Source organism: Thunnus albacares, chromosome 13 (assembly GCF_914725855.1).
Source record: "Thunnus albacares chromosome 13, fThuAlb1.1, whole genome shotgun sequence".
Taxonomy (NCBI): domain Eukaryota; kingdom Metazoa; phylum Chordata; class Actinopteri; order Scombriformes; family Scombridae; genus Thunnus; species Thunnus albacares.
Genome location: NC_058118.1, coordinates 15,925,943 through 15,950,625, shown reverse-complemented (window position 1 = coordinate 15,950,625; position 24,683 = coordinate 15,925,943). Strand labels below are relative to the sequence as shown.

The following is a 24,683-nucleotide window of genomic DNA, read 5'->3' as shown; positions in this document are numbered from 1 at the left end:
GGAGGTGTGAGAGCTGGGCTGTATTATAGAATCAGAGTGAGGGACATATCCCACCCCCATCCAACCAACTCCCCCCTTCTACTTATCCCAAAGCCATGCACAGTAGGTCCACATAAATAAATAAATAAATAAATAAATAAATAAATAAATAGTCAGCCTTGTGCACAAAACCAGATAAACTACAGACTAAATGAGGGAGAAATTTGAATATTTCACATCTGAAATAACAAAGCAGAAAATTTGGCTCACCACTTTCAATTTTGACAATTAATTAATCGTTTTAGTCTCAAGTAAACATTTTTTAATACAGTTTCAAAAAATGTGAAAGGTTGCTTGCTTTTCTGTATCAGTGTAAAATATATCAGTCCTGCTGTCTCTGGTTCTTCTGAATTTAGACTAAACCTATTTAAAACCACTGTAGGCCCTTGTAAGATGTGATGTTGTCATCATTAAAAAATAACTGATATTAAAATTAGAATTGCAGTTGAACCTCTAACCTATTTCAAAGTGTTTATTTGTTTCCCTTCTATATTGTAGAGATTATTCAGGTATCAATATTTAGTACACTCAGTTCTGACATCCATGGACAATCATGCACCTTACTGCTCTAGCTATATCCACCTGACCATCCTGTTTTTTTGTGCTATTTATTTTTGTTTATATTTGAGTTAGTTTATTTAGTTATTGTATATAAGTTGGTCTTTAATTGCATTTGTTTCTTTTACCTTTTTTACCTAAATGTTTTTTTTTATCTCATTGTTGGCTGCTGTAACATTTTAATTTCCCTTTTGGGATTAATAAAGTATCTATCTACCTATCTATCTATCTAACTACTACTACTACTACTACTACTACTGATAATAATAATTATAATAATAATAATAATAATAATAATAATAATAATAATAATAATAATAATAATAATAATAAATGTGACTCGTCTTTGAACACTTTCATGTTCATTGACTCGCACCGACTGGCAATGGTTTCATGGGCAGTGCCAAAGCAAACCTACCGCACCAACATGAACAATAACTCGAGTGCACAGTGTGGCTGCAGTTCACTTGAACTACCAAATGGGGGCAGTAACCTGCGGAACCATTGTCCCTCAGAGAGGGGGGGGAAGACAAAGCTCGCTGCACAGGCGCTGGCGAGCGGCGGAACAAGAACGTTTGTGACACGAACACATGGGATCACTCCGCTGGCGGGGATTAAGTTATTGAATACATCTCCGTTTGGATGGATTTCGCCGATCAGCGTCGTAATGTCAAATATAATTTAAGTTTGGTTTCGGTACGTATCATTTTTATTCAGTGAAACTGGAAAGACGGCTCGGTAGCGACTGAATTGATGTCTCCTGCTTCAAGGCTAATGTTAGCATGCTAGCCGCCAGGCACCGGAGCCGATAGTTTGTAGTTGGGAGCGCTTGTTAACGGAGTTTATCTCAACAGTAGCTTTCGTTGGTTTCATTACAAGTCAACCTAGCGTTAATGCATTAGCTAGCTGATGGGAAAATGACGCTTTGCATTATATTCGTAACGTTACACGATCTTGCTCTCAAGTGGAGTTCAAATTATAAAGTGTTTGAGATGTTTTGCTGTATGATTAAAATAACGTTAATGTAACGCTTGTCCTAACACTAAACCTGTCGTTATGTATCACAAACTTGTTTCGTGTGCTGTCGTTATATTTAAATGCATGGACTCCTTCGGTGTGTGTATATAGGTGGCTGGTGGTCCCACGTGTGCACCTGCAAACACCCGGCTAGTGCTGAGGGAGTTGCGTTGTTAAGAAACAGCTTGAGTTCTGGCTTATTTCTAGTTAAAAATGAATGTATGTGAATATATACATAAATAATGATAGATTAAATTTTACAGAAATTCAAACGAGAAGCCACAAATCTAACCTGATGTGAATGTCAGTTTTGCAGATAAAGTGAATTAAATACCTGAGAAACTGCATTGATGCAAAAATCTTATAAATCTCTAAAAAAATTTTACTAATAAATTCGCAGCATCATCTGTAATATAACCTGAGATATCAAAGGGAAAGTTACCACTACAAAAACAACATTGAAAAATCTCGGATGACAAATGTCTTTTGTCACACAGTACATATCATCTTATGGTCCAACCCTAATGTGGAGTGCATTTCCATGTACCTTCATCACATGTAGGCATTGAATAACATGCCCCGTGTGGTGCTGTATTTTTCTCCTCAGCTCCTTCAGAGGTGAGCCAGGTTGCGGTGACATGGTAATATTTGTTGAATGGCACCGGGAAGCTTTGGACCAGAGGAGAAGCAGCAGTTTGCCAATGACTGGTGAAGACACTGGTTTGGGGGCTTTGGCCTCACCACTGGCGGGGTATTTGGGAAAAGTCAGTAGAGCTTATGCTTTCCTCTCGCTGTTGTCACTTGCGCAAAGCTGAATTATATTTGAAATATACTGTGACTGGGCAGTACCAATCCAAATCAAACAAAAGAAAAAAAAACACAAACGGAAATCTTTAGTAAAAGGCGAAAGGTTTGGTTTGGCTTGAAGCCTGTAATGATGTTGGGACTCAAAGATTGTTCTATACATTATGAGAAACTGTGTACTGAATTATTACCATATTTATCTATTTGGAAGAAAAGAATGGTTTGCTATTACTATTTACTTTAAAGTTTCATGTACTTTTATATGTAATTGACACCTACTGATGAAATTCCACTTTACATTTGCTGTTTAGCTTCACTAATAAGAAGAAATCAAAGTTAAAACAAAAACCACAATCTTGCTCTCACTTGTATGCTCAAATTCTACAAGGTAACTGAAGTAAAACCTTCCTAATTGTTTTTTTTCTACCTCTTAATGCATGTGTACAGTCATGTATTAATGTGATTAGAAGAATATAATAATGAAAGCTCCTGAAGGGGGCTGGGAGGTGACAGTGATGCTGAAATATGGCAGTGTAGTTGGTAAAAAAAAAAAAAATCCTAATGAAAACATATGCAGGCTAAAATTTAATGTGCATGAATGTTGAAAATTAGATGCAAGTTTTGTCCAACTTGGCACGTTCCTTTTAAAGGACCAATGTGTAAGATTTATGGGGATGTATTGCTAGAAATGGAATATAATACTCATAACTATGTTTTCATTAGTGTATGATTACCTGAAACGTAAGAATTGTTGTTTTTGTTAGCTTAGAATGAGCCTTTTGTATCCACATAGGGAGCGGGTCCTCTTCCACAGAGCCCGTCATATTGCAGCACCATATTTCTATTGGCTCTAGAGAAGGACTGTCATGTTTTTTGCAGCCACCATAGGGTGTGAAAAGAATTAAATTATTCTCTTTTGTGCATTCTCCAGGCTTTATTAATGTCATCCTTCTTTAATCTTAATGTTTTTCTGAAGGTTCACGAAAGAGCTGCTTCACTGGAGTGTTGTCCCTGGTGCACGTCAAAGGGCCTGAACTATGCTCTGCGCTCGTACCGCATCAACCTCCAGGAGTCAATCACCCTCTGCACAAACCCACAGGTACGTCCCAGTGCAGCTGTCACTGATGCACTCAGCTGAACAGCCATGTTTCATGTGTTTCTTCTTAGTTGCATTTTTAACTTTTCCGTGTCATTCCAACATCACAGTGCCTCTTCCCTCTGGTCAGCCAGCCCTTGGAGGATGTTTTGGCTAGCTTGGATCCTGTGGAGCCCACTGTTGGAAACAAAAGAAAAAATGCCTTTGCAATGGAAAAGGAAGAGGTGATTAAACCCTCACCCAAACGTCTGCGTTCAAGTGAACCTGACAGTTTTGGGCCACAAAATGCCACTGACACACATCTCAGCCCAGCAGAGCATGGTGCTGTAAATGGTCAACATGCAGCAACCAAGACAGACAGTGGAAAGGTAAACGGATACTACAGCAACTGTCCAGTTGCAGAGGCAACAGGATGGGAAGATGTTCAGAAAGGGAAACCAGAGAATGCTGCCTGTACAGATGGTCTTGCTTCTTCTACAGCCTCAGCTGGACACCCGCAGAGCTCCTCAGAAGCCTTTTTCACCGCTGATGGGGAAGAGCCAGTGCTCTCTCCTCATTGTGGTACATCAGAGGCAGAGGAAGACTTCAGGCAGGTGAAGAGTACTCCCGAGGTGCTGAACAAATGCTGCAGTCTGGACTCAAATCAGTCCAGCTTCACAAATTTGGACATTTGTTCAACTGAAATCAAAACACCATCGCCTCAGCAGATTGAGCAGATAGCAAAGACAGAGCAGAAACCAATGACTGCCGACATCACCACACGTAAGGATATAGTAGGTGTTAAATCAGAAACTGAAGATTTGTCCTCTACCTCAATAACGGAGTCAGAGGTACTTGTATCTGTGCTCAGTCAGCCTTTCTGGAGGAACAGCGACAGCTTGTGTTGGCTGGATGCTCTGCTTGTTGCTTTGGTAAACTGTAAGAGCTTGAAAACATGTCAACCTAAAGATGAGCCTCAGCGCTCATCTGTGTGGCAGCTGATTAAAGGATATGAAGACGCTTGTGCTGCCATCCAAGTCCACCAGCAGACAGGCAGGGGTAAGTCAAACAGATTATACCTCTCAGTATAATTTTATTTCAAAAATATGTGGGGGTTTTTGGGGGGGAGTATTGCATTTGCTATAATATATAATATTTTAATTTCCTGATTGATCATGGTGAACGTATTGTCAATTAAAGGTTGAGTCTCAAATAGCCATGGTCGTTTGTAGTCAGCAGATTGTTTTGGTTTAAGGAGTTTAAGGTTTTAAGATATTCACCATTGAGATTTCTGATGCAACCCCAGAATAACAGACATGAATGGGTCTTTGTGCTGTTCGAAATATTGAAAAATGACATTTGAAAAGCATAACAGCAATGTGTCTCGCCTCCATTGTGCTGCAGTGGTGGCAGATGTTTCAGAGGTGGATACGTCAAACTGTGTAAGAATAACACTGAAACAGTACACATCTCTAGACACCTCGTAATTGAGAAGAGGGTCATTCCATACCAACTCACCTAGGACCTCCCAGTTCATGTCATGGATTTTCTTTAAAAAAAATGTGAAAACTTCTATTAAATTCATGGGACCCTGCAAAATCCTGTAGCTCCAAATACTTTTTTTAGTCATGAATTTTTGAAGTGTGGCCCTCAGAGCTAAATTTAATAATTGTATGTGTATTCTGAGCCTGATTGGGTTAAAATTTGTACTGAACATCCAAGAAACCCTAAGGATAACTTGCAACATGTATTCATGTTAATAGTCGTTGCTGAGTGTTTCACAGTAATCAAATTAATTAAAATAAATATTTTACCTGAACAAGTATCTTTAATTTTCAAAAATTACAATAATCACTAGTTCTCACTTTCTTGCAACCATATTTTGACTGTATATTTTCCCAAGAAGGATTATTTTAATTTCCTTGAAACTTTTTTATAGGAAAGTGTTAATATTCATTGCAGATATATAAAAACTTTAAAAATGTTATATTACTCCATCATAGAATAATTTTTGGAAAAATTCTGCTTTTCCGTACTTTGCTGAAACTGACTGTAATGTTACATTCAGTGATTTTATTTCATAAGTAGATATTCGTACCATGTTGACTTCAAGGTTTTCTATCTTCGTGTGGTACTTGGAGCCGATTTTTCATTGGCATCAGGAAATTTGCATGTGACAGCTTGTAATGGCTTGTTGGTTGCATACTAGATGTCATCTTGTTCCTGGTGTCTGAACAAAATGTTAATCTTAGTTCCTTAGCTCAATATACGTGTATTATTTCACCATTCAAACTTTTCTGAACTAAGTTCTGACATCATCAACTAGCAGCATTAGATAACAAGAAGGCAAGTCTGGACTAGTCCCACCTGAAACAGGTTTGGGTGGATTATTGCAAAATGGGTCGCAACATAACCAGAAGTGTGTATAAAAGTGTGCAATAATAATTCATGTCATCATTAAGCAGTTTAATGTGACAGTGAGATCATGGAGACCTGCTCTATTGGAAACAGCCTAGAAGAAGAAGAGGCCAACTGTCACAAGAAGACGGCCCACACTAATGGAAAAGTTGATCTTTAAAGTTTCAGTTTGATCACATCAAACTGCTCAATGATGAAATGAATTATGATTGCACTCTTTTGAAAAAGAAGCAATCGGTGAGGCTTTTAGGTGATTTACATGATTTTTTTTTCTTCAAGAAAATCCATGACATGAACTGGGAAAAATTCTGAATTCTGGGTGAGTTGGCATGAAATGACCCAAAACTAATAATTGAGAAAAATTGTATATATATTTTTGTTAATTATTTGGGTGTGTGTCACGTTTACATAAAAAGAAAATATTTGGGGTAGGGCTGGGCAATAAAATGATGACAATAATTATATTGATACAATTTTCCTCAATAGAAATATAACAAATGTTTGATATAATTAAACTGAGAGGCTGAGTCGGCTCACATTGGCTACTGGGGCTGGTTAACTGCTGCTATCCGCTACCTCAGATGTATGAAGTGTTCTGCTGTTTGACAAGTGTTTGTCACGTTGACCATGAAGAATAGTTTAAAACCACAATTAAACATCCTGTTTCTTCAACTTTCACTCTGGAGCAAAAATCAGCCTTTAAACTGGAAAGAGATAATGATTCGACATTTATCGTGATAATTATCGATATAAATTGATAAAATTTGGGGTTAGCACAAATGTTGTACTCCTGTCAATAGAAACATCCCATTGTGTGAAAAACATTTTAACTTCATTTACTGGTAAATATTAGGGATTCAGAAGCGATTCTCGATTGAATGAAAAGAAAAGGGGGAACAATTTCCAGTCTCTTGCTCCAGTATACTGTGCACCGAACCATTCGCTGGTGTCCTTGTTCCACTGAAATACAATATGAGACATAACTGGCAATTAAAATAAATGGTCTGCAGGCTTTTTATTTTCAAAAGTTAACTGCATTAATTAATTAATTTGAAAGCATCTTACATGCCTGTATGAGAATAACAAAATGAGGGGGAGGTGTAGCGCTCCACTGTGTTATTAACGTCATGTCTCAGTGTTTCCCCTATATTCATTCTGCAGCTGCTAAAATTTCACACATTCATATCAATATCATCTACTAATGATTTTCACTTGCACACTGTGCAAGTACGATAACACCCTACGTTATCATGGAATTGTTTTGAGTCATCAACTAGTGCCTAATAGGCAGCCTGTGGTCCGGGTCCAGACCCAGACACCGTCCTATCTGGACCTGGACATATAAACAATAAATTCTTGAGAATACGGCTGAGCGATTTTGAAAAAATATCTAATTGCGACTATTTTGACTGATATTGCAATATGATTTATGATATTAGAGGGAATGATTACTTTTGTCATTAATTTCATTTTCATTGAAAAACATTAAGACGAAGATGGTGTGATTTTTGTGGGGATCTTAAGTCTGTAGAATATGATGTGAAGGCCCAGACAATCTTAAACTCAAAATGGTATTTTGACACACATTTTGCCTTTAACAAATATTTTGCCTCCTGTGATTTGAAAATCGCAGTGGGCCATATTGTGATATTGATAAAATTGATTGAATTGTTCAGGCCAAATTGAGAACTATTCAATTTTGACGTAGCATTTCTATTTTTGAACGACACAACACTGGTTTAGCGGCCCAGGAAACTCACAGACCAATTGCATACGTTGTAAATCATGATGATCATGACGCAACTCAGCCAATCAAATCTGTGCATTCCGATAATCGTTGTAACTCAGGTCAGTGAGTGAAATACAAACACAGGGAAGAGACAAGAACTGAAATAAAAGAGACACACAGTTAATATGACAAAATAACAAAAACAACTAAAATAAAACCATAAATCTGTACGTGTGTTGTGTTGGTGATCTGTGATCACAGGCATCAGTGTCTTGAGGTAATTTAGCCGGCAACAGCTCGTTCTCTCATTGAGAAAGAGCCTCTACACCAAACTAAGTGATAATGTTTAATACATTAGCAACAAACATTCATTGCTCATCTAATATGAATTAAAACATCCATTCAGTTTGGTCATTACAGTCTATTCAGATTTCAGCTAATCTGCAGTTCAGCAAAATGGTTTCACTTCGACTTTAACAACGAATTAACCAGTGTTTTTGCTAAAATCATCTACCGAAACACCACAGAGAACTGCACAGGGGCGAAGCATCTCTGACAGCTGAAACTAAATGAAATGAATTGCAAATTACATCATTAATACGCTGACTTCAGCAGAGTCCTTTCCTGATTAATAACATATCTTACACTTAAGATATCGTCGTTTAAGTGACTTTAACCAGTAAGATGCACATACAGTAGCCTACATTATGAGCTGATTTCCTGGACAGTGATTAAGCCAGACCCTTTTCTACAGATGGTTAGTTGTGGTTACAGTCAGGCTAATGTCAACTGCGTGCTACACTGCAAGCTCTAAGCTCAAATGTTAAGTTAGGCATTAGCCAGACTGAGCATCTGAGCAACTAACTCCTGCCGCCCATTAACAAGCTAATGTAACATGATTCAAACAGTTTGTACTCAACAGTACAGTATCCATTTTAAATTCAAGGTTCATTTACACAAATATTTTAAAAAAGTGCTTACATGACCTGCAATAACGAGACAAAAATTGCTGATGTTAAATGCTTGGAGCCACTTGGCATTTTCAAATGTATTTTCTATATACATACACTTGCTGGATTCTTTGATATATTACAGTTTGATAGACAACATTGAATAAAAACTTTAAAAATTTTTAAAAGATCCTAATAGACTCTGTATCTTACCTACTGCCACAAGTGGAGTACGCACATGCACAATACAGATGTTCATGCAAAAACGATGCAAGAAGGCCAACTTTGGCTGCTAAGGTCAATTGATTTCCTGTCAACTGCGGAGGCGGAGGTCCAAGGTGTCTGCCTTCGTGTCCACCGTTATGTCTACATTCAGGTCCCTCTCGAGTGATGGCTTAGAAAGTTCACAATATACTTCACGTTCGTCTCGTAAAGGTAATTATTTAGTCATTAAATCAAAAAAAGCTTGCAACCGCTGCCTCTTTTTAAGATGAACTACACTGTGGATCGCTCTAGCATGTGCGCACTGTAGACTGTCCGGGTGCTGCGCTGCCCTCGCAGTTGAGTTCTGCCTTTTTCGTTCCATCAACATCACGTTATTAACTAATGTTTAAGCCCCATTTCCACCAAAAGTTCCAGGTACTTCTGAGCCAGAGGAACTCTAAACTTGGAACTTTAAAGTCCCTGTTGTGCAATCCTGTTTGCAAATTAGACCCATGAGGAATATAAAAATGATGGCAGTATTTGAGAGGCAGTATCAACACATGAGGAAACAACAACACAGATTTGTCCCGTTCTTTGTATTTGTATTTACTGCGGCATGAGTCGGATCAAATGAATGAATGAAAAAGAGAAATGCAGAGGAGGAAAATGAAACTGAAACTAAGAGTGTCTGTCTCCACAATAAATCATCTGAGTGTTTATTTCTGCTTTAGAACGTAACTGCTGTGAAACCATCAGAAAATGTTTTATTTCTTTCACTGCTTTGTTCTCTCTACCGCCACTCCCTCTCCTTGTTCGATCACCGCAGCTCTGTCTCGCTCTCTCGCTCTCGTTTAGCTTTGTTTGTTAACCTTAACAAAGTCCTAAACTGGTCCTACATCAATATTTCCTTGTTTTATGAATGAAGCGGCACACGCGCTGTGTGTGTTAGCCAATCAGCGACAGTCATCCCTGCAAACCCACAAAGTTCCTGTACTTTTAGAAAGTACTAACCCCCCTCCCATCCCCCTACCCCCTAGACCCTGGTACCTCCAGTGGAAATGCCGGTAGAGGGACTGAGTTCCTCAAAAGGTTCTTAGTACGAGATATGAATCGAGATTCTCATGTGAATCGATTTTTTTTCCACCTACCCCTAGTAAATATGTGTTTTTATAGATATAATGCGATTCTTGCTAACAAACTTGAATGTTTTTGTGCTTTTGTGTGCAGTTTACTTATCTGAAGTTGTTTCTGTCTAGATGGTGCTGTGAGGGTGCCAAATCGTGTGCGGGAAAAGGCAAATTCAGACCTACAGAGTCTCAGGATGTCACTTTTCAAACTACTGCAGCCCAGGCTACGCTGCAAACTGGGTAAGATCCGTCACTGAGGGCACACAGTCCCACATATCAGCCAAGTTAAAATGAATTCAGTATGGTGAATTAGAAATGATTTTTGACTTTCTGTTTTTTTTTTTTGTGGTTAAATTTTTAAATTTATATTATATACATTCTTTGTTGCTTACAATACATGTAACCTCAGTGGCATAAAAAACAAAAAATACAGTATAAATCAGTAGTATAAGAGATATACTAATAATAACATAACATAGGAAGAGTATCCATGCAACAGATCATTATCAGTCATTGTGATATGAGTCCAGAAAAGATCCAAACCGGTGCCTTACTCTTGTTTCTGTTATTCATCCTGTTAAGCATAAGCTCGTATGAAGCTGTTTTAATCATGGTGTTTGCCCATTCTTTTAGATTTTTCGACTTTCTTGATTAGTATCATCTGTTTCTGTGGACTTACTGTACCCAGAGGCAATTCAAGACTTTCAAACTGTAGATGCAGGTTTCACATTCATCAACATGTACTGAATCTGCAGTGAGCATGCATGTTTTCAATGATCATACCAATTCTAGCCAGTAGCAGCCAAAATGTGGTGTGACCAAATCTGAGTGTTGGTACCAGGAGATGATATCTCCACCATAATGTATTGTAAATCAATTTTAGAAATGCATCTTGAATGGATTTATGCAATACTTGACATTTATTCAGTGTACACTTTGTTTGATTTAAAATTAATTTTTATTGTATGTGACAAGAGTAGAAGAAGAGAAAAAGTTTGAGTTGCTAAGCAGCACTTCATCGCTCTTCTCTTACCCTTCTTTCTCTCAACTTGGTGTACAGTCGTTGCCAGTTCTCGGCACATTAGAATAAATTAGCTAATTAACAAAAAGGCTCATATAAAAATGAGGAATTGGTTAACTGGGGTAATTTTTTTTTTAGTCAGTTTCATGAATTTGTACTCTTTCTTTTAAGTGTGAGATTCAAAAAGAAGAAAAAAGTTGAAGATTTAATAAATAGAAAGATTTAAAGTATGAATATGTTTTATATTTCTGAAGCCATCAGCACTGATAGGATAGCAGTGTTAGATCTGGAACAACATGCAAATGTGCTAAGCTGCAGTGAGGAAGGGGGAGATGTCTGAGCTCATGCTTTTCAGACTCAAAAACAGAATGCTCCCAGGGCCCCTCAGGCCTTCTGTTCATGAATATTATATTTCAAATAGCTAAATTCCACAATGGATAATAGTGGGAAAAATAAGCAATATAAAGGAATAGTCTGTCTTGTTGTAGTTTCTGTATAATGTAGCTTTACCACAATGTGCAAGTCTCCTCTAAGGTCAAGAGTTACGCTTTCAAAGCAACTTTTATCATTTCATAGAAACAGAAGATTTGGATATGCAAAAACTGAATTTCTCCCAGCTTGTTGCAAACTTGCTTAGTGATTGTCACTCTTTGCATTCTATAAAAAGAAATGTAGGGGGGAAGGAAACAGTGCATATACAGTTTAGATGCAGCCAGAAGAGACATACTAGCCATATTCAGGTGTACAGACGCAAATTTAGTGTTTGTAAACCGCAGCCTCGCCCAGCGCTTGCACCTGTGATGATGCTAAAACCGCTGCATATTTGTGTCTTTCAGGTCAGAGGGAAACTCCCGTGTTTGCTATGCCGCTTGTGCTCGCCATGGACTCTTGGGCGGAGCCTCTCTTTCAGTCGACCTTTCATTGGGAGTTCAAGTGCAGCGAATGCAAAACTTCCACAAAAGAGAGGTAGGTGATTTAAAATATGACACATTTGACTCAATTCACTGAGGCATGTCGTCTAGAGCAATTTTGAAACTTGCTTTAGAGCTTCGAGTTATTCAACCAGAAGCTTGACAGTTGAGATTGAACGCACGCAGGAAGTAACTGTGTTGAAAGTTATACTTGGAACGAATACATTTCTTACTATAGCAACTGGATGAAGGCCTGGAGAAGGAAAAGTAAAGCTATAAATTAATGAGTCATTGAAGACAAAATGTATGAATTCCTTGTAATTAGTGATTTCTTTTTCTTCCCTTAATCTATCACCACACAAGTGACTGTGTGTAGTGGATTGTTGATTAATCTTTTGTAATCAGTTCATTAAGTTGAGGTAAATATTGCAATCTGCCCATTAAATCCACTTAGAATGTACAGAACTGCTTAGAAGTTTTAAACCTATTTTTATCTCCTGCTAGTACAAATATTCTCTCCAGGGTAACAGTACGTGGTTGTGCTTTGGTAATATGATCTAAAATGATGCTACTCTGAGTCATCTGTGATTTTATAATAGCTGTACAACCTGAGCAACCTTATGTGGAAGTTGTGTGACTGAAACTATTTTGGGAGAATCTGGTGGATGGCTGAGACAGATGGTTTTAGTCTTTTTAAACAACAGAAAAGCAGTCAGCTGTCTTATTAGCAACAGGTGACCACAACACATTCTTCAGCGCTAACTGACTGCTGCTTGCAAGCCCCACGTTAAGTGTTATATATTATATTTTACAGCTGCAGCGATTTGTCAATTAATCCTCTGACAGAAAATTAATCTGCAACTATTTTAATAATCAAATAACCAGTAATTTTTTTACGCCAATATGCCAAACAATTGCTGGTTTTAGCTTCTTAGATGTGATGATTCAATGTTTTTTTATCTTAAATGATAGTAAACTGAATATATTTGGACTGTTATTTGGACAAAACAGGATATTATGATATTGTTAATTGCAGCCCAATTATACTTATCTATAATACTACAACTAATATCTGTTGTTCACATGTGAACACCAAATTGTAAGGAAAAATATAATTGTTCTATCATATATTGTTTGTTTTTTGGACTTCCTTTGGAAAACGCTCATCTTTTGTAAAATAGTGTGAATCCTAAATGTATTCCATGCTGTACTTTTCAGGTCTACGAAAACTCTTCCCACTTTCACAAATATTGTGCCTGATTGGCGTCCACTTCACGCAGTTCACTTGGCTCCGTGCAACGTGTGCCGCAAGATGAATCAGAGCAGGACTTTGATGCTGGAGAGGTAAGAATTAAACAAAAGTATGAGTGTGTGCAGGCAGATCCAAGAGGGAACGTCTGCCTTGTGTTGTACATTTATTGCCTGTACATACCAAGCTGTACAACTGAATATTGAGACCACTGGATTTCAGTGATTTTTAGTCAGAATTTGCCTCAAATTAGCAAAACCACCGTTTTGGAAAGTAATTACACCTACTCTCAGGAAATGATTAAACTTGAGTTGCAGAAGCATAGGGGGTAAATTGATTCCTTGGTTAATTAATGATTTTTACAGCTTTTGCATAATTACTGATTATATAGAGACAAAGCTGCAGTCTCCATATTTATCCACAGTTGTATGATTTGAGAAATACACACATTGATTTCTAAGTCCAGCAGAAATCCACAGTTTAACAGAAAAACAAAAATGTACTCCACAGGACAGAGTAAGAAAACAGCTCCGCCACGCATGAACTAATTAACTTTAATTGTCTGCCTACAAGTGTTGAGCTCTGTCTTAAAGTGACAGTATCAGATTGTCAGGGTGAATTAAATTAATAACAGCTAATACATCATCAGGGTTCCTGCGGATCCATAAAAGTCTTTTAAATAAGACCTTAAGAATTTAAGGTCCTAGAATGTCTTTAAAAAGTCTTATTTTTAATTATGATAGGTCCTAAATTTTGAGATGATGCCTAGTTGCGTGATAAATATCTCCCCACAGGATTGGCTAATTTAAGTGTGGTTTGGTCTACGGTCGTGACTCACTCCAGTCCTGCTGTTTCTTTTCTTTTTCTGGTAATGTTTCGAACAGTTCTCCACAGGCCGCCTGCTCTCACGAAGGTAACAGGATTAAAGAAGTACACAAAACAGTACAGATGATGCTAAGCTAAAGACAGTTAGTCAGGGGTTTTCAGAGAAAACACAAAGTTCTCTGTTATTTTTGATAGTTGCTAGAATCTGGATAATAATGTTTTTAGTGCAGAGCCACATCATGATGGAGAGGAGCAGACTTTAATTTGCTGACCGCTCAGCTGGAGTTTACAGATTTAATGGACTTAAAGTGGACGAAAGGCAGATATACTGTGAATGTATGTGGAGAAGGAACTACAGCCGACTCTGTGAGTGCAAGAACGACCAGGACAGCCTTACTGTTTGACAGTGTTGTCAAAATTAACAATTCCAAGCAAATTGTAATTAAATTTTAAATTAAAATGCTTTTTTTAAAGAGTTTTATCAAATGTAAAGTGTAATAGTGGGACAGAGTTCATCACATTTTACAGTAATTTGATTACTTTATGATTTCTACATATGATTAGTACATGGAGATACAAAGTTATCCAGAAAAACATCCCTACTATATTGTCAAATTTATTTAAAACATGAAGCTCAGCCCTAATGCGCATTGTTTTGCTGTGGAAAGGGTATTACATTTTCTCTGTTGATGTCTTAAAAAGCATTAAATTTGATTTCAAAAAGTGTGCAGTAACCCTGATTGTTAGTAGAAACAGGGTTATGAACTTTAAACTTTAATTGTCTGCAAAATTACAGATTTATCCTGAAATTTCAGTGGTCACAACAAAAAAATTTGCAGTCTCAAGTTTGGCTCATACAGATGGTTTCTCTGCTAGTTTAGAGAAAGTCTGCCACGTCTGCACTCTCCCAGCCATTAAACCAGACCTCTTCTTTGTGTTATCTAGAGTGCCTCCAGTGTTCGCACTGCACTTTGTTGAGGGGCTTCCTGACAATGATGTCACCATCTACACCTTCAACTTCAAGGGGAAACGCTACTCGGTCACCACTGTCATACAATACAACCAACACCTGAAGCACTTTGTCACCTGGGTTTGTCAGTCTGATGGTAGGTCTTTAAAAAGTCATCACATCATGGGTTAATTAACTGTTTTCCATGATAAGACACTACAAAATCTTTCAGTTAATTGGCATGTTTCATTAATTCTTTGCCTTATTTAGTCCTATGAGGATTGTTACAGTGTTTTTACTCGGATAACCGAAGTCAAGAGTCAGATGTTTTTTGCTTCTATGTGTTAACCTGTAAGCTACATTTGCACTCACAAACACTTTTTCTCAGTGTTGAGTCATGTTGAGGTTTTATTCCTCTATATTGTAGTTTGCCAACAGCACATTCTGCTGGACGATTTATGTAATGTTAAATTAAGGAAGAGTCCAGCCATTTACAACTTGTTTTATTGTCATTTATACAAGATGTATATATGTGGCTTGTCAGATAAAATTTTGCCAATCCAAGTGATTATTCTTTCCATGTGTTTCCTATTTTATTATAAGTCTGCCTTTTGTTTTGCAGTATCGATGCTTTGTTCTATGTGCTGCTGCTGTCTTGACTAGGATGCACTTGTAAAAGAGATTATTAGCCCCAATGATGTTTTTTCTTGGTTAAATAAAGTTATATTATCATATACATTTTTTAAATAATGTCATGAGCTGATAATTATTGCTGAATTGATAATTGATCAACCCTGACTTTGTAGTTGGTCATCAGAATCCAAACATGAATCGGTATTAGCGTTCATTTTGCACATGCTGTTTTTCTTTGTGTCTTTGTTGTAACTGTGTATTGTCGTGTGTGTTTCTTGCAGGGTCGTGGCTCGAATTTGACGACTTGAAACATCCCGATTGTAAGAGCCATCGGAAGCTGCCGGTTCCCGCTCAGGAGATGCATATAGTCTTCTGGGAGGTGGAAGAGGATAAAGAGCCTTGTGCCTGTTCTCCATCCAGCACATTTGCTGAAGCCCCCCCATCCAAACATGGGATGAACGGGACTGAATCTGACTTAGTAGCAGATGAACAGTTGGCTTGCACTCCAGATCAGTCTCTTCTAATCTCGCAGAATGACACTGACATTGTCTGTGCACTCTCTGGTGACAGCAGCAACGTCATGGACACAACGGTTACAGCTGGTGTTGATACATCGATCGGTTCCACGACGCTGCTTGACACCTTTGAGGGCCTCACCCACAGTGACATTATTACTCTCACACTGGTAGAATTAAAAGCAGATTCAGAAATACAACCTCTAAATGACGACGAACAAACTCAGGATCCGAGTGTTCCCAGTAGGAATGAAACACCGGATAGTTCCTCTGTTGTATTAGATAGCGATATGTCTCAGGGCCGTGACAACGATTTCCGTGCCACCTCCAACTCGTCTGAACCTGAATCTGATGATGGCTCGTCCAGCGATCCCACATTCGTGCCCGATGCCAGAAGAGGACGAGGCCGGGCGATAGCCAAAAGCAAAACTGTCAGCAAACAACAAAAAGGGAAAAAGGCAGCCAGGACAAAAGCAGCTCCACCTGTTTCACCACCTGCGTCTTCAGAGCCTTCAAGTAACAGTAACAAACCTGTGGACGCTGCTGCTCAGGACAACACACCACCTGTTGAAACTACACAGCAAGTGTCGCCTGTGTCTTCTACAGATACCGCCAGTCCCACGACGCAGCCATCACTAGATCAGAACGCACGCTGGTCCTTCCTGCTCAGCAAACACCCACTAAACCATGTTCACAAGTCCATTGCTAAACCCCCCCCCACACCCTCTTCAGTCAGGCAAATAAAGCCCACTCCTCCTACTCACTCGACCCCCAACCCAGTGAGAAGACAGCAGTCTCCTGCCGTACTCTTCCCTAAACCACAGCTCAGGACAGAGGAAAGTGAGGGTCTCCCGCTGAAAGCTGCAGAAATGTACGGCGCATTCGGCGCAACGAGCTCAAACACCCCAAGTCCGCTCCCATCACCTGCACTTCTTAATGGCAAATCAAAGTTCTGTCAATCCATCACTTCTGACCGCCAGAAACCACTAATGAACACTACGGCGATGTCTGGTACATCACTTCCTGCACTCGGAGTGAAGAGGCTTCCTGAAATATCCTCCTCAAAGAAGCAAAGCCACCAAACCTCAAAGCTTCCTCCAGGTCTCAGCGACACTGAAGCCCTCAGGTACAAGCTGATGAAGAAACTGAAGGCAAAGAAGAAGAAGCTCGCTAAGTTGAATGAACTGTTGGGTCATCACGGGGGAGCGAGCCGACCGGACAGCACTGACCTGGGCTCTCCTAACACAGTCACCTCCAGCACCTATGACGGCTCCAACTGCGACGAGATTCTCTCGGACTTGCTCTCGCCTGCAACGACGGCCAGCAATCTGTCACCAGACAGCACTGGCTTCCTCGAGATGATTGCCAACGGGCAAGATGGAGTCGACCGCCTGGACTGTGGGGTTTACGCCACTCGTGATGCGTCACAGACGAACACCGTTGTGAACGGGCCCAACACTGAAAACTTCCTGGATGAGTTTCTTACGCAGGCTGTGGCTCAGCGGCCGACTGAGATGGAGACGGAGGCGCTCGGTGCACTTGAACTTTTCTTTTAAGCTGTGGGGATGGAGGTCGTCTGCAAGCTCCAAGCACAGGCGACATTAACTGTGACTTCCTTTTTTGGGGAAATTATGCAAAATTGAGTTTTTACTAATCAACACCTCATCTATAAGTCAGACATGTCAGTCCTAAGCTACCTGTTCCACTTAAAAATACAGTTTGCAAGTTAGAGTTTAGAGGGGTTAATGATGTTTGTATGCATGTCGGCCATATTGGAGACTGTATGTCGAACTATGGATGAAATGTGTAAACTGCATCTTGAATTTTTTTTCTGCAACTTTAGCACTTTGTAGTGTGTTTACTGTTTGTAACTGAGTTTGAATGAAGCCATGATATTGACAGTTAAAGCTGTTATTTTGTCAAATCTCTTGAAAATTCTCATGAAATATAATTTTTTTTGTAGTCATTTAATAAATACTTTAGATGACTAACATTTGTTGTACAAAATGTGAGAGTTATTGTCAACTGTAAGAAAACGTGTGTGTGTGTGTGTGTGTGTGTGCGCTGCTCACCTCAACAAGCCTCCCGGTAGGGGAATAAAATATTATTTTTAGTTTTGTTTTTAATATTAAAGTCACTGTATGTTTTTTAAGTCATACAAGTACCGAGTTATTTGTAAGTCACAATTTCATACATATTCCAAATTCTTGACTCTCCAAGTTAACATACTGATCATCCTGAGACTGTCGCTTCCTGTTCAGTTCATAAGAGCAGAGCTGGTATTGGTAGTGTGATGTGTACTGTAAATGAAAGATAAGATGATATAAGAAATAAAGACTAAGATGAAATGTAATCCGACAGATAATTCCAATCGAAAGAGGTATTTCATTTGTCCAGTGTAGTAATACAATTCACTATTGATTTGGAGTCACTGAGTTACATTACATAGAAACTATTGAAAAAAGTGAAAATATTCATATAAAATAGGAAAAACACTGAGAAGAAGAGTCTAAGAAATATTTCAAGAGATCTGTCCTGTGTTATACTACAGTATACAGTTACTACAGATCTTTCAAATACTTATTTTACCAATACTATAAAGTACTGTCACTTCATCTTTTAGGGTACATTCAGTCAGACATGTAACGTATTATTGACATCAGTCTTCACTTCTTCCCTAACCATAATGTGTTGACGTCAGTGATAACATGAGAAAGATCTACAAAAAAAAGTTGAAAATGTTTATTGAACCAATACGGTTTCATAGAAATGCAATGCTGTTTTCTCATCTTGAGTGTCAGACTTAAAGAAAAAACATAATTTGTGTGGTTAAAATAGAAATTCAAACTGTCCCCAGCAGCCGATATGAGTGGCAATTAAAACTGAAATACAGTCAGTCTGGGAATGTGGTGTGAAATCATGCAAAATTACAGATTACAGTTTGTGTGTTGATGGCAGGCATTTAGGACCCTCAAGTATTTTTAGAATATGTCACATAGACTTCTACAGTGTTACTGTAATTTTCAGGTGTTTGGTGCTTGTTTTCCACAGCCAGGTAAACAAACCATAGGACAAAAAGGTGTTGTCTTTTGACTGGGACAACAGATATTTGTCCAAATGATCTTTCATGTCTCTTAATAAAAATGAAGATGGTCACTTACAGCACAAGCACTGAAACCTTTCCCTTGATCTTTTTTTTTTTTTTTTAACATTAACCACAACTAATGTTAAAGCCCTCATATATCATACCTGCATACAGGCAAGCCACCTGTCAGCCTTTGTTATACAGTGTGCACCATTTTGTCACGTCAGGCTTCATAATTGTTAGTCACACATTCATAATTAAAAAGCTAAATATCAGTAAGAGACAACTTTGGCTATTCCCCCTCTGGTCTTGTTTCTGTATGAGTTTTTTTTAAAATTCATGTTCCCTGTTTATTTTGTTTTGCTTCCATATTATGAGTTGAAATAAAAGACTTTTTCTATGCACACAGAAGGCTTATTTCTCTCAAATTTCTCTCAATAAATCCGTGTTAGTGAGCACTTCTCCTTTGACAAGATAATCCATCCACCTGACAGGTGTGGCCTAACAAGATGCTGATTATACAGCATGATTATTGCAATGTGCAGTTTTATCACACAGTGCAATGCCACAGATGTCATATACATATGTATATATGTCTAGATGTATGTCTGGGCATGTATATTCATTTGCATTTACTATAGTGACTTTATATGTGTGCTTTTTGTTCGTCTGTCATATCACTGTTACACTTTACTGACCAGTCCTTATAAATATATAATGTCTTTTAATACTTTTATTCGCTGCTGTACTGCCGATGTCTACATTTTTTTGGGGTTCCAATAATAAAAACTACCACTACTACGACAAAAGAGATAATTTTGGCTCGACTATCACAAGAAAAGTAACTGTTCCCATACCGGGAGTCGAACCCGGGCCGCCTGGGTGAAAACCAGGAATCCTAACCGCTAGACCATATGGGACATGCTGCAAATGCGTTTCCTCGCTGCTTTTATGTGATATCACAGTGATGTTATGTCGCTGTAGTTAAGTCATCTGTTTGGTATGTTCATCTTGTACATTTTGTACTATCTGGATTAATGTAATGGTGCCATCTGGCCATAAAACGTGAACCTACAGCATCGCTAGTTATCTGAATGCTTACATAATGTAAACAGATTTTATCTAATTTACAGCTACTGGATACATTATCACTTATATGAAGTGTGCCAAAGGATTTTTTATGACCTTCACATTGTTTAATTATAATCAATTAATTGATTGACCAAATTATTATGAATAATCTAATTTTCTTTTCCTTATTTCTCTATTTCTTGTTTACATGGACAACATAACAAATTAACCAACATGACTGTAAATGTCCCTGTTAATCAAAATGCTCATTTTCAACTAGCCATTAAAACAATTTGAGTTTTATAAAATACATTACGTTGTATTTTATGAAAAAATAAGTGATAAAAATATTTATTTCATTAAATATGCAAATTAATTGTATTTCACTATTCTATGTATTTATGCCATCCATCTCATCTCTTTCCAAATGAATTAATCAATTTATAAGAAATTTTTCGAAATGTGTAATTTATTATAATCCAGTTCTGTAACAGTGAGGGAGTGGGAGTAGATAGCAGCTTTTAGGGGATTTAATCCATCAGTAGGAAAAGATCATTTTGTGCAGCTTTCACTGTGTTCACCATCTGTTGGAATGAACTGTGGAGAAATTAAAACTAGCAGCAGAGAGGAAGCTGCATTACCATTCAAAAGCACATGCAGGTGCTGTTTGACTGCAGGCAGGCATATCAGAAGAGGCCTGTCATTGAGGCATCCTTGTTAAACAGCAATATTTTACTGTGTTATCCACTCAAAACCTTTTTCACGGCAGACCAGTGGCAGAGTATAACACAGCATATTTACTCAACTACTGTGCTTGTGTGTAATTTTGAGGCATTGTCTTATAAATAATAATAGCTTCCCGTGCCTTAGTCTTGCTCCTCTACCAGAGACACCTGCTCAAAGATGAGCCACTAGAAGACTGATGAACACCAACTATGACGATAACAGCGATATAAATTGCTGCCAAATCTCACAAAACACACAGAGAGGAAGTATCAGGTGACTTGTTTACACCCCTCTGTATTATGCCACAGCATCATTTACATAAAGAGGAAGCCACAAACGAGGGATGGAGGTGGGATGGTGTAAACATGATGTCACAGACTTACGGATCAGGTTTATGTTCTGCAACTAACTGGATGAACACTCAGTTCTTTATGTGAAAGAGAACAACCTCAGACCCTCCATCCACCTGCTTGCACAGTAATCATGGACATAGTGGTGGAAAACATTTACCTGCTGGTCATCGTCACGCTCATCAGTGTGCTTCAGAATGGTGAGAGAAAACTATTACAAATCCATAAGTTTTTCATTTTACACTAAGCCAGTAGTTAGAAATGCTGTGATGACATGAATGATCCTACTGCTTTTTTTTAATTTGTATTTGTGTTTTAAGCATTCTTTGCCAACAAGGTCGAGAAGGAATGCAAGGCTCCTAATGCCCACAACACATCCGCTTTTGAGCGAGTGTCTTGTGCCAAGTAAGTTTGATGCTCAGTTCCTCTGTTTGTTTATACGTGTTATCATTCTTGTTATAATTCCCTCATGAAACATCAGTACCTGTGAAACAGCGGATGGCTTTGTTTTATTTTTGTTTCCTGCTGTAACATACACAAACTTTCCATTTGGTTTTACATCCTCCCATATATTAGTTCCAGTCAGAGGCAGTCCTCATTTGCCTGAACACTCCTAGATACTGGGGGGGAAGCGAAGCTGGTGGAGAGCTCATTTGAATGCTTGATGGGAAAGAGACAATGTCCATTAGGAAAGCATTTTTTTTCCAGTTAGGTGACTCATAGTCATTTGTAGGTCCTGTAAAAGTTGCAGTCTGTGTGTCTATGCAACTTAAAAGCAGGCTTGTTTCTCAAACCAAGTGTAAAATGGGATTTCTGTGCTTATTACATTACAAGTTGGCACTTAAACATACACAAACCCGAGAGTGGATTCACCCGCCTGCTTAGATTCCTCATTTCAACTGCTACACACACTTCACCAGTTAGATTTCACTAAATGCGTAGTCAAATCTAAAACATGAGATAGTTTAATTGCAATAACAGTTCAGTCTTTGCCCATGAAGGCATTAGTCCTCAAGCAACAGCACACTTCCTGTTTTTAAAAGGACATCTCAGACCCACATCCTGTCTTGTAGGTAATACAAGGATTTCCTAAAAGATTACAAACTTTAGCTTCAAAAATGTGATGCAAACTTCTGGTGAAAGTTTAACCCTTGAATTCTCAGCTTTATGCATTTATCTGACACTTCAAAGGGTCTCAATGGCCTCAAATAGGGATGTATTGTGCTTTTTTGAGGGTACCCAAAACTATTTCAAAATAAAGAGATGTTTTTTTTATTTTATTTTATGAGTTTATTTGTCAGGGACAATGCCAAAAACACATTGTAACAGGTTACAATAACATGATAGAGGGTTTCTAGCCAAGGCTGTCCCTGGTTAGGCTTTTCTATCTAAAGATTGTCATAACATATCATCATTACCAAAATTATATTAGTTATTTAATTGCATTAATTGCATTATAATTGCATTCAGGATTAATAATTAATATATTTATAATCAAAACTTCTGTTGAAAAATGCAAGGTGTCACATATGATAGCTCATTACAGAACAGTAATCCAAGTGATCAGTGAAATTTGTGCGGTTTTTGGTGTAACTGGCAGCAGTTATGGTCTTACAACACCTTCTTAACCAATAATTTGAGGGTTGTAGAGGCCTGAGGAGGTAAAAGTATCCAGTATTTCACAAGAAAAACCAAAAATTAGAGAAAAGTGAAATAAATAGAAATCATTTTGAGTAACAGACATTTTTTTCTTTCTTATTTCTTTATTCACCTCATGACCCTTGGTAGGTTCCCAACCCGCATAAGTATGGTGTTTTTTGAATAACTTTCCTTGACATGTGTGAGCTTGCAAAAGCTTTGGGGAACATGGTTCTGTGCAACACACTGCACTGATTATTGCAGCGTATTGCAACAGCCAGTACGTGCTGGGCTCCGAGAGTGGGCTCAGATTTTCCTGGCGTCCTGTTTCAACTTTACTCCTCCAACACTCAGAAAGCCAGACTGGATTTTGTAGCTCAATCACCACCATTTTATCTCCAGGATCTTTTGTATTTTTTCATAGCTACCTCTTCTCTGTACTATTTCCCAACAGTCGTAGAGACGGGGTTAAGTAACGGTGATTGCTTCATAGTTTCTCATTGCAGGTGACTTCCTTGAATGAGATAATTACAGTTCTTGTTTGCGTTTCTTTCAGTCGTAACTGCATGGATGTGTATCCCACTTTCCTGGCAGTGATGTGGTGTGCTGGTCTGTGTCTCAATCAAGGTAATCATTAATCAGTTGCCGTAAATGACTCTTCTGCACTGTAAACATTACACACCCGCACAAGAAATTCAACTGAAAACACTTAAGATTCATTTTTATTCAATAGATATCATGCTTAGTTAGAGTTTACTTCTTTAACTAAGACACCTGAGCACTACACCCATGTGTTTTTGTTGAGCATCTTATTCCAAAACCACAAACAGTCTACGCACTTTTGGGAGGGCTTTACACAACACTGTAGAGCCTGGCTGCGGGGATTTGCCCCAATTCATTCATTCACAAGAGCATTAGTGAGGTCAGCCACTAGTGATGTTGACTCGCAATAAGGGCTGACTCGCAGTAAGCATCCCACTTCAAATTGTTTTATGGGGTACAGGTCAGGGCCAGGCAACTACATTCTTCACAGACTTGGCTTGGTGCAAGGGGTAATTATTGACACAGGAAAGGGTTTTCCCCAAACTGTTGCCACAAGTTGGAAACACACAACTGCCTGAAATATCATTGTTTGCTGTAACATTAAGACCTCCTCTAATTGGACAAAAAGGGCCTTCTACAAACCCAGGAAAACAGCCCTTGATCAAAATCATGTGTCTACTTTATGGACATAAACAGGATTCTGATTGTTGTTCTTTTTCTGTCATTTGTTTGAAGCTCCTGCCGCCTTTGCTGGGATCATCTACATTGTAGTCAGACACAAATACTTTGTTGGATACATGGGACAAACCTCTCAAAGGTAAATGACGCAATCTACACCCACTGAGCAGTTTATTGGGGACACCTGTGCAAACTAATGCAAATCAATACAACAGCTCTGCCATAACTATGTTTATTATTGAGGTCGTAGTGGTGGTGGCGGTGCACTGGAGTGCATTATATTGAAAAGTATTCCTAATATTTTGTCCACCCCGTAACATACATGGGCAGCATATTGTTTATAAGCATGATCTTTATATTTTTTTAAAATGTCTTTGTAGCACTCCAGGCTTCCTGTTTGGAAAACGCATCCTCAGCTTCCTGTTCCTGATGTGCCTCGTGGGTATCTTCAACTACCTGCTGGGACGTTACTATGGCAGCAACTATAGAGAATATGTAGATATCATCACCAAAGCTTCATCTGCTCTCCTCCTCCTCCCTTAAGTCCAGTGTGTGACACATAGCAGCA

At 38.5% G+C, this 24,683-nt stretch overlaps 2 protein-coding genes and 1 non-coding gene across 4 annotated transcripts; 2 read left to right on the top strand and 1 right to left on the bottom strand.

Annotated features, from left to right (window-relative positions):
* Positions 1-1,132: 1,132 nt before the first annotated feature.
* Positions 1,133-18,017, top strand: uspl1 (ubiquitin specific peptidase like 1). 2 transcript variants are annotated; one of them, XM_044369851.1, is made up of 9 exons: positions 1,133-1,293; positions 2,222-2,378; positions 3,395-3,517; positions 3,625-4,552; positions 10,051-10,161; positions 11,779-11,908; positions 13,072-13,197; positions 14,873-15,033; positions 15,791-18,017. In XM_044369851.1, the coding sequence occupies exons 2-9, from the start codon at positions 2,253-2,255 to the stop codon at positions 17,578-17,580; spliced, it is 3,495 nt and encodes a 1,164-aa protein (XP_044225786.1). In that variant the 5' UTR covers positions 1,133-1,293; positions 2,222-2,252; the 3' UTR covers positions 17,581-18,017. The 2 variants fall into 2 exon arrangements, with proteins under 2 accessions (XP_044225786.1, XP_044225787.1); XM_044369852.1 differs by having other exon boundaries at positions 2,222-2,806.
* A 1,940-nt stretch (positions 18,018-19,957) lies between these two features.
* Positions 19,958-20,029, bottom strand: trnae-uuc. The gene has a single exon. It is a non-coding gene; the product is annotated as a tRNA-Glu (tRNA).
* A 579-nt stretch (positions 20,030-20,608) lies between these two features.
* LOC122994832 (arachidonate 5-lipoxygenase-activating protein) lies at positions 20,609-24,673 on the top strand. Its single transcript, XM_044369577.1, has 5 exons — positions 20,609-21,456; positions 21,577-21,661; positions 23,451-23,521; positions 24,173-24,254; positions 24,496-24,673. The coding sequence occupies exons 1-5, from the start codon at positions 21,390-21,392 to the stop codon at positions 24,656-24,658; spliced, it is 468 nt and encodes a 155-aa protein (XP_044225512.1). The 5' UTR covers positions 20,609-21,389; the 3' UTR covers positions 24,659-24,673.
* The last annotated feature ends 10 nt before the right edge of the window (positions 24,674-24,683 follow it).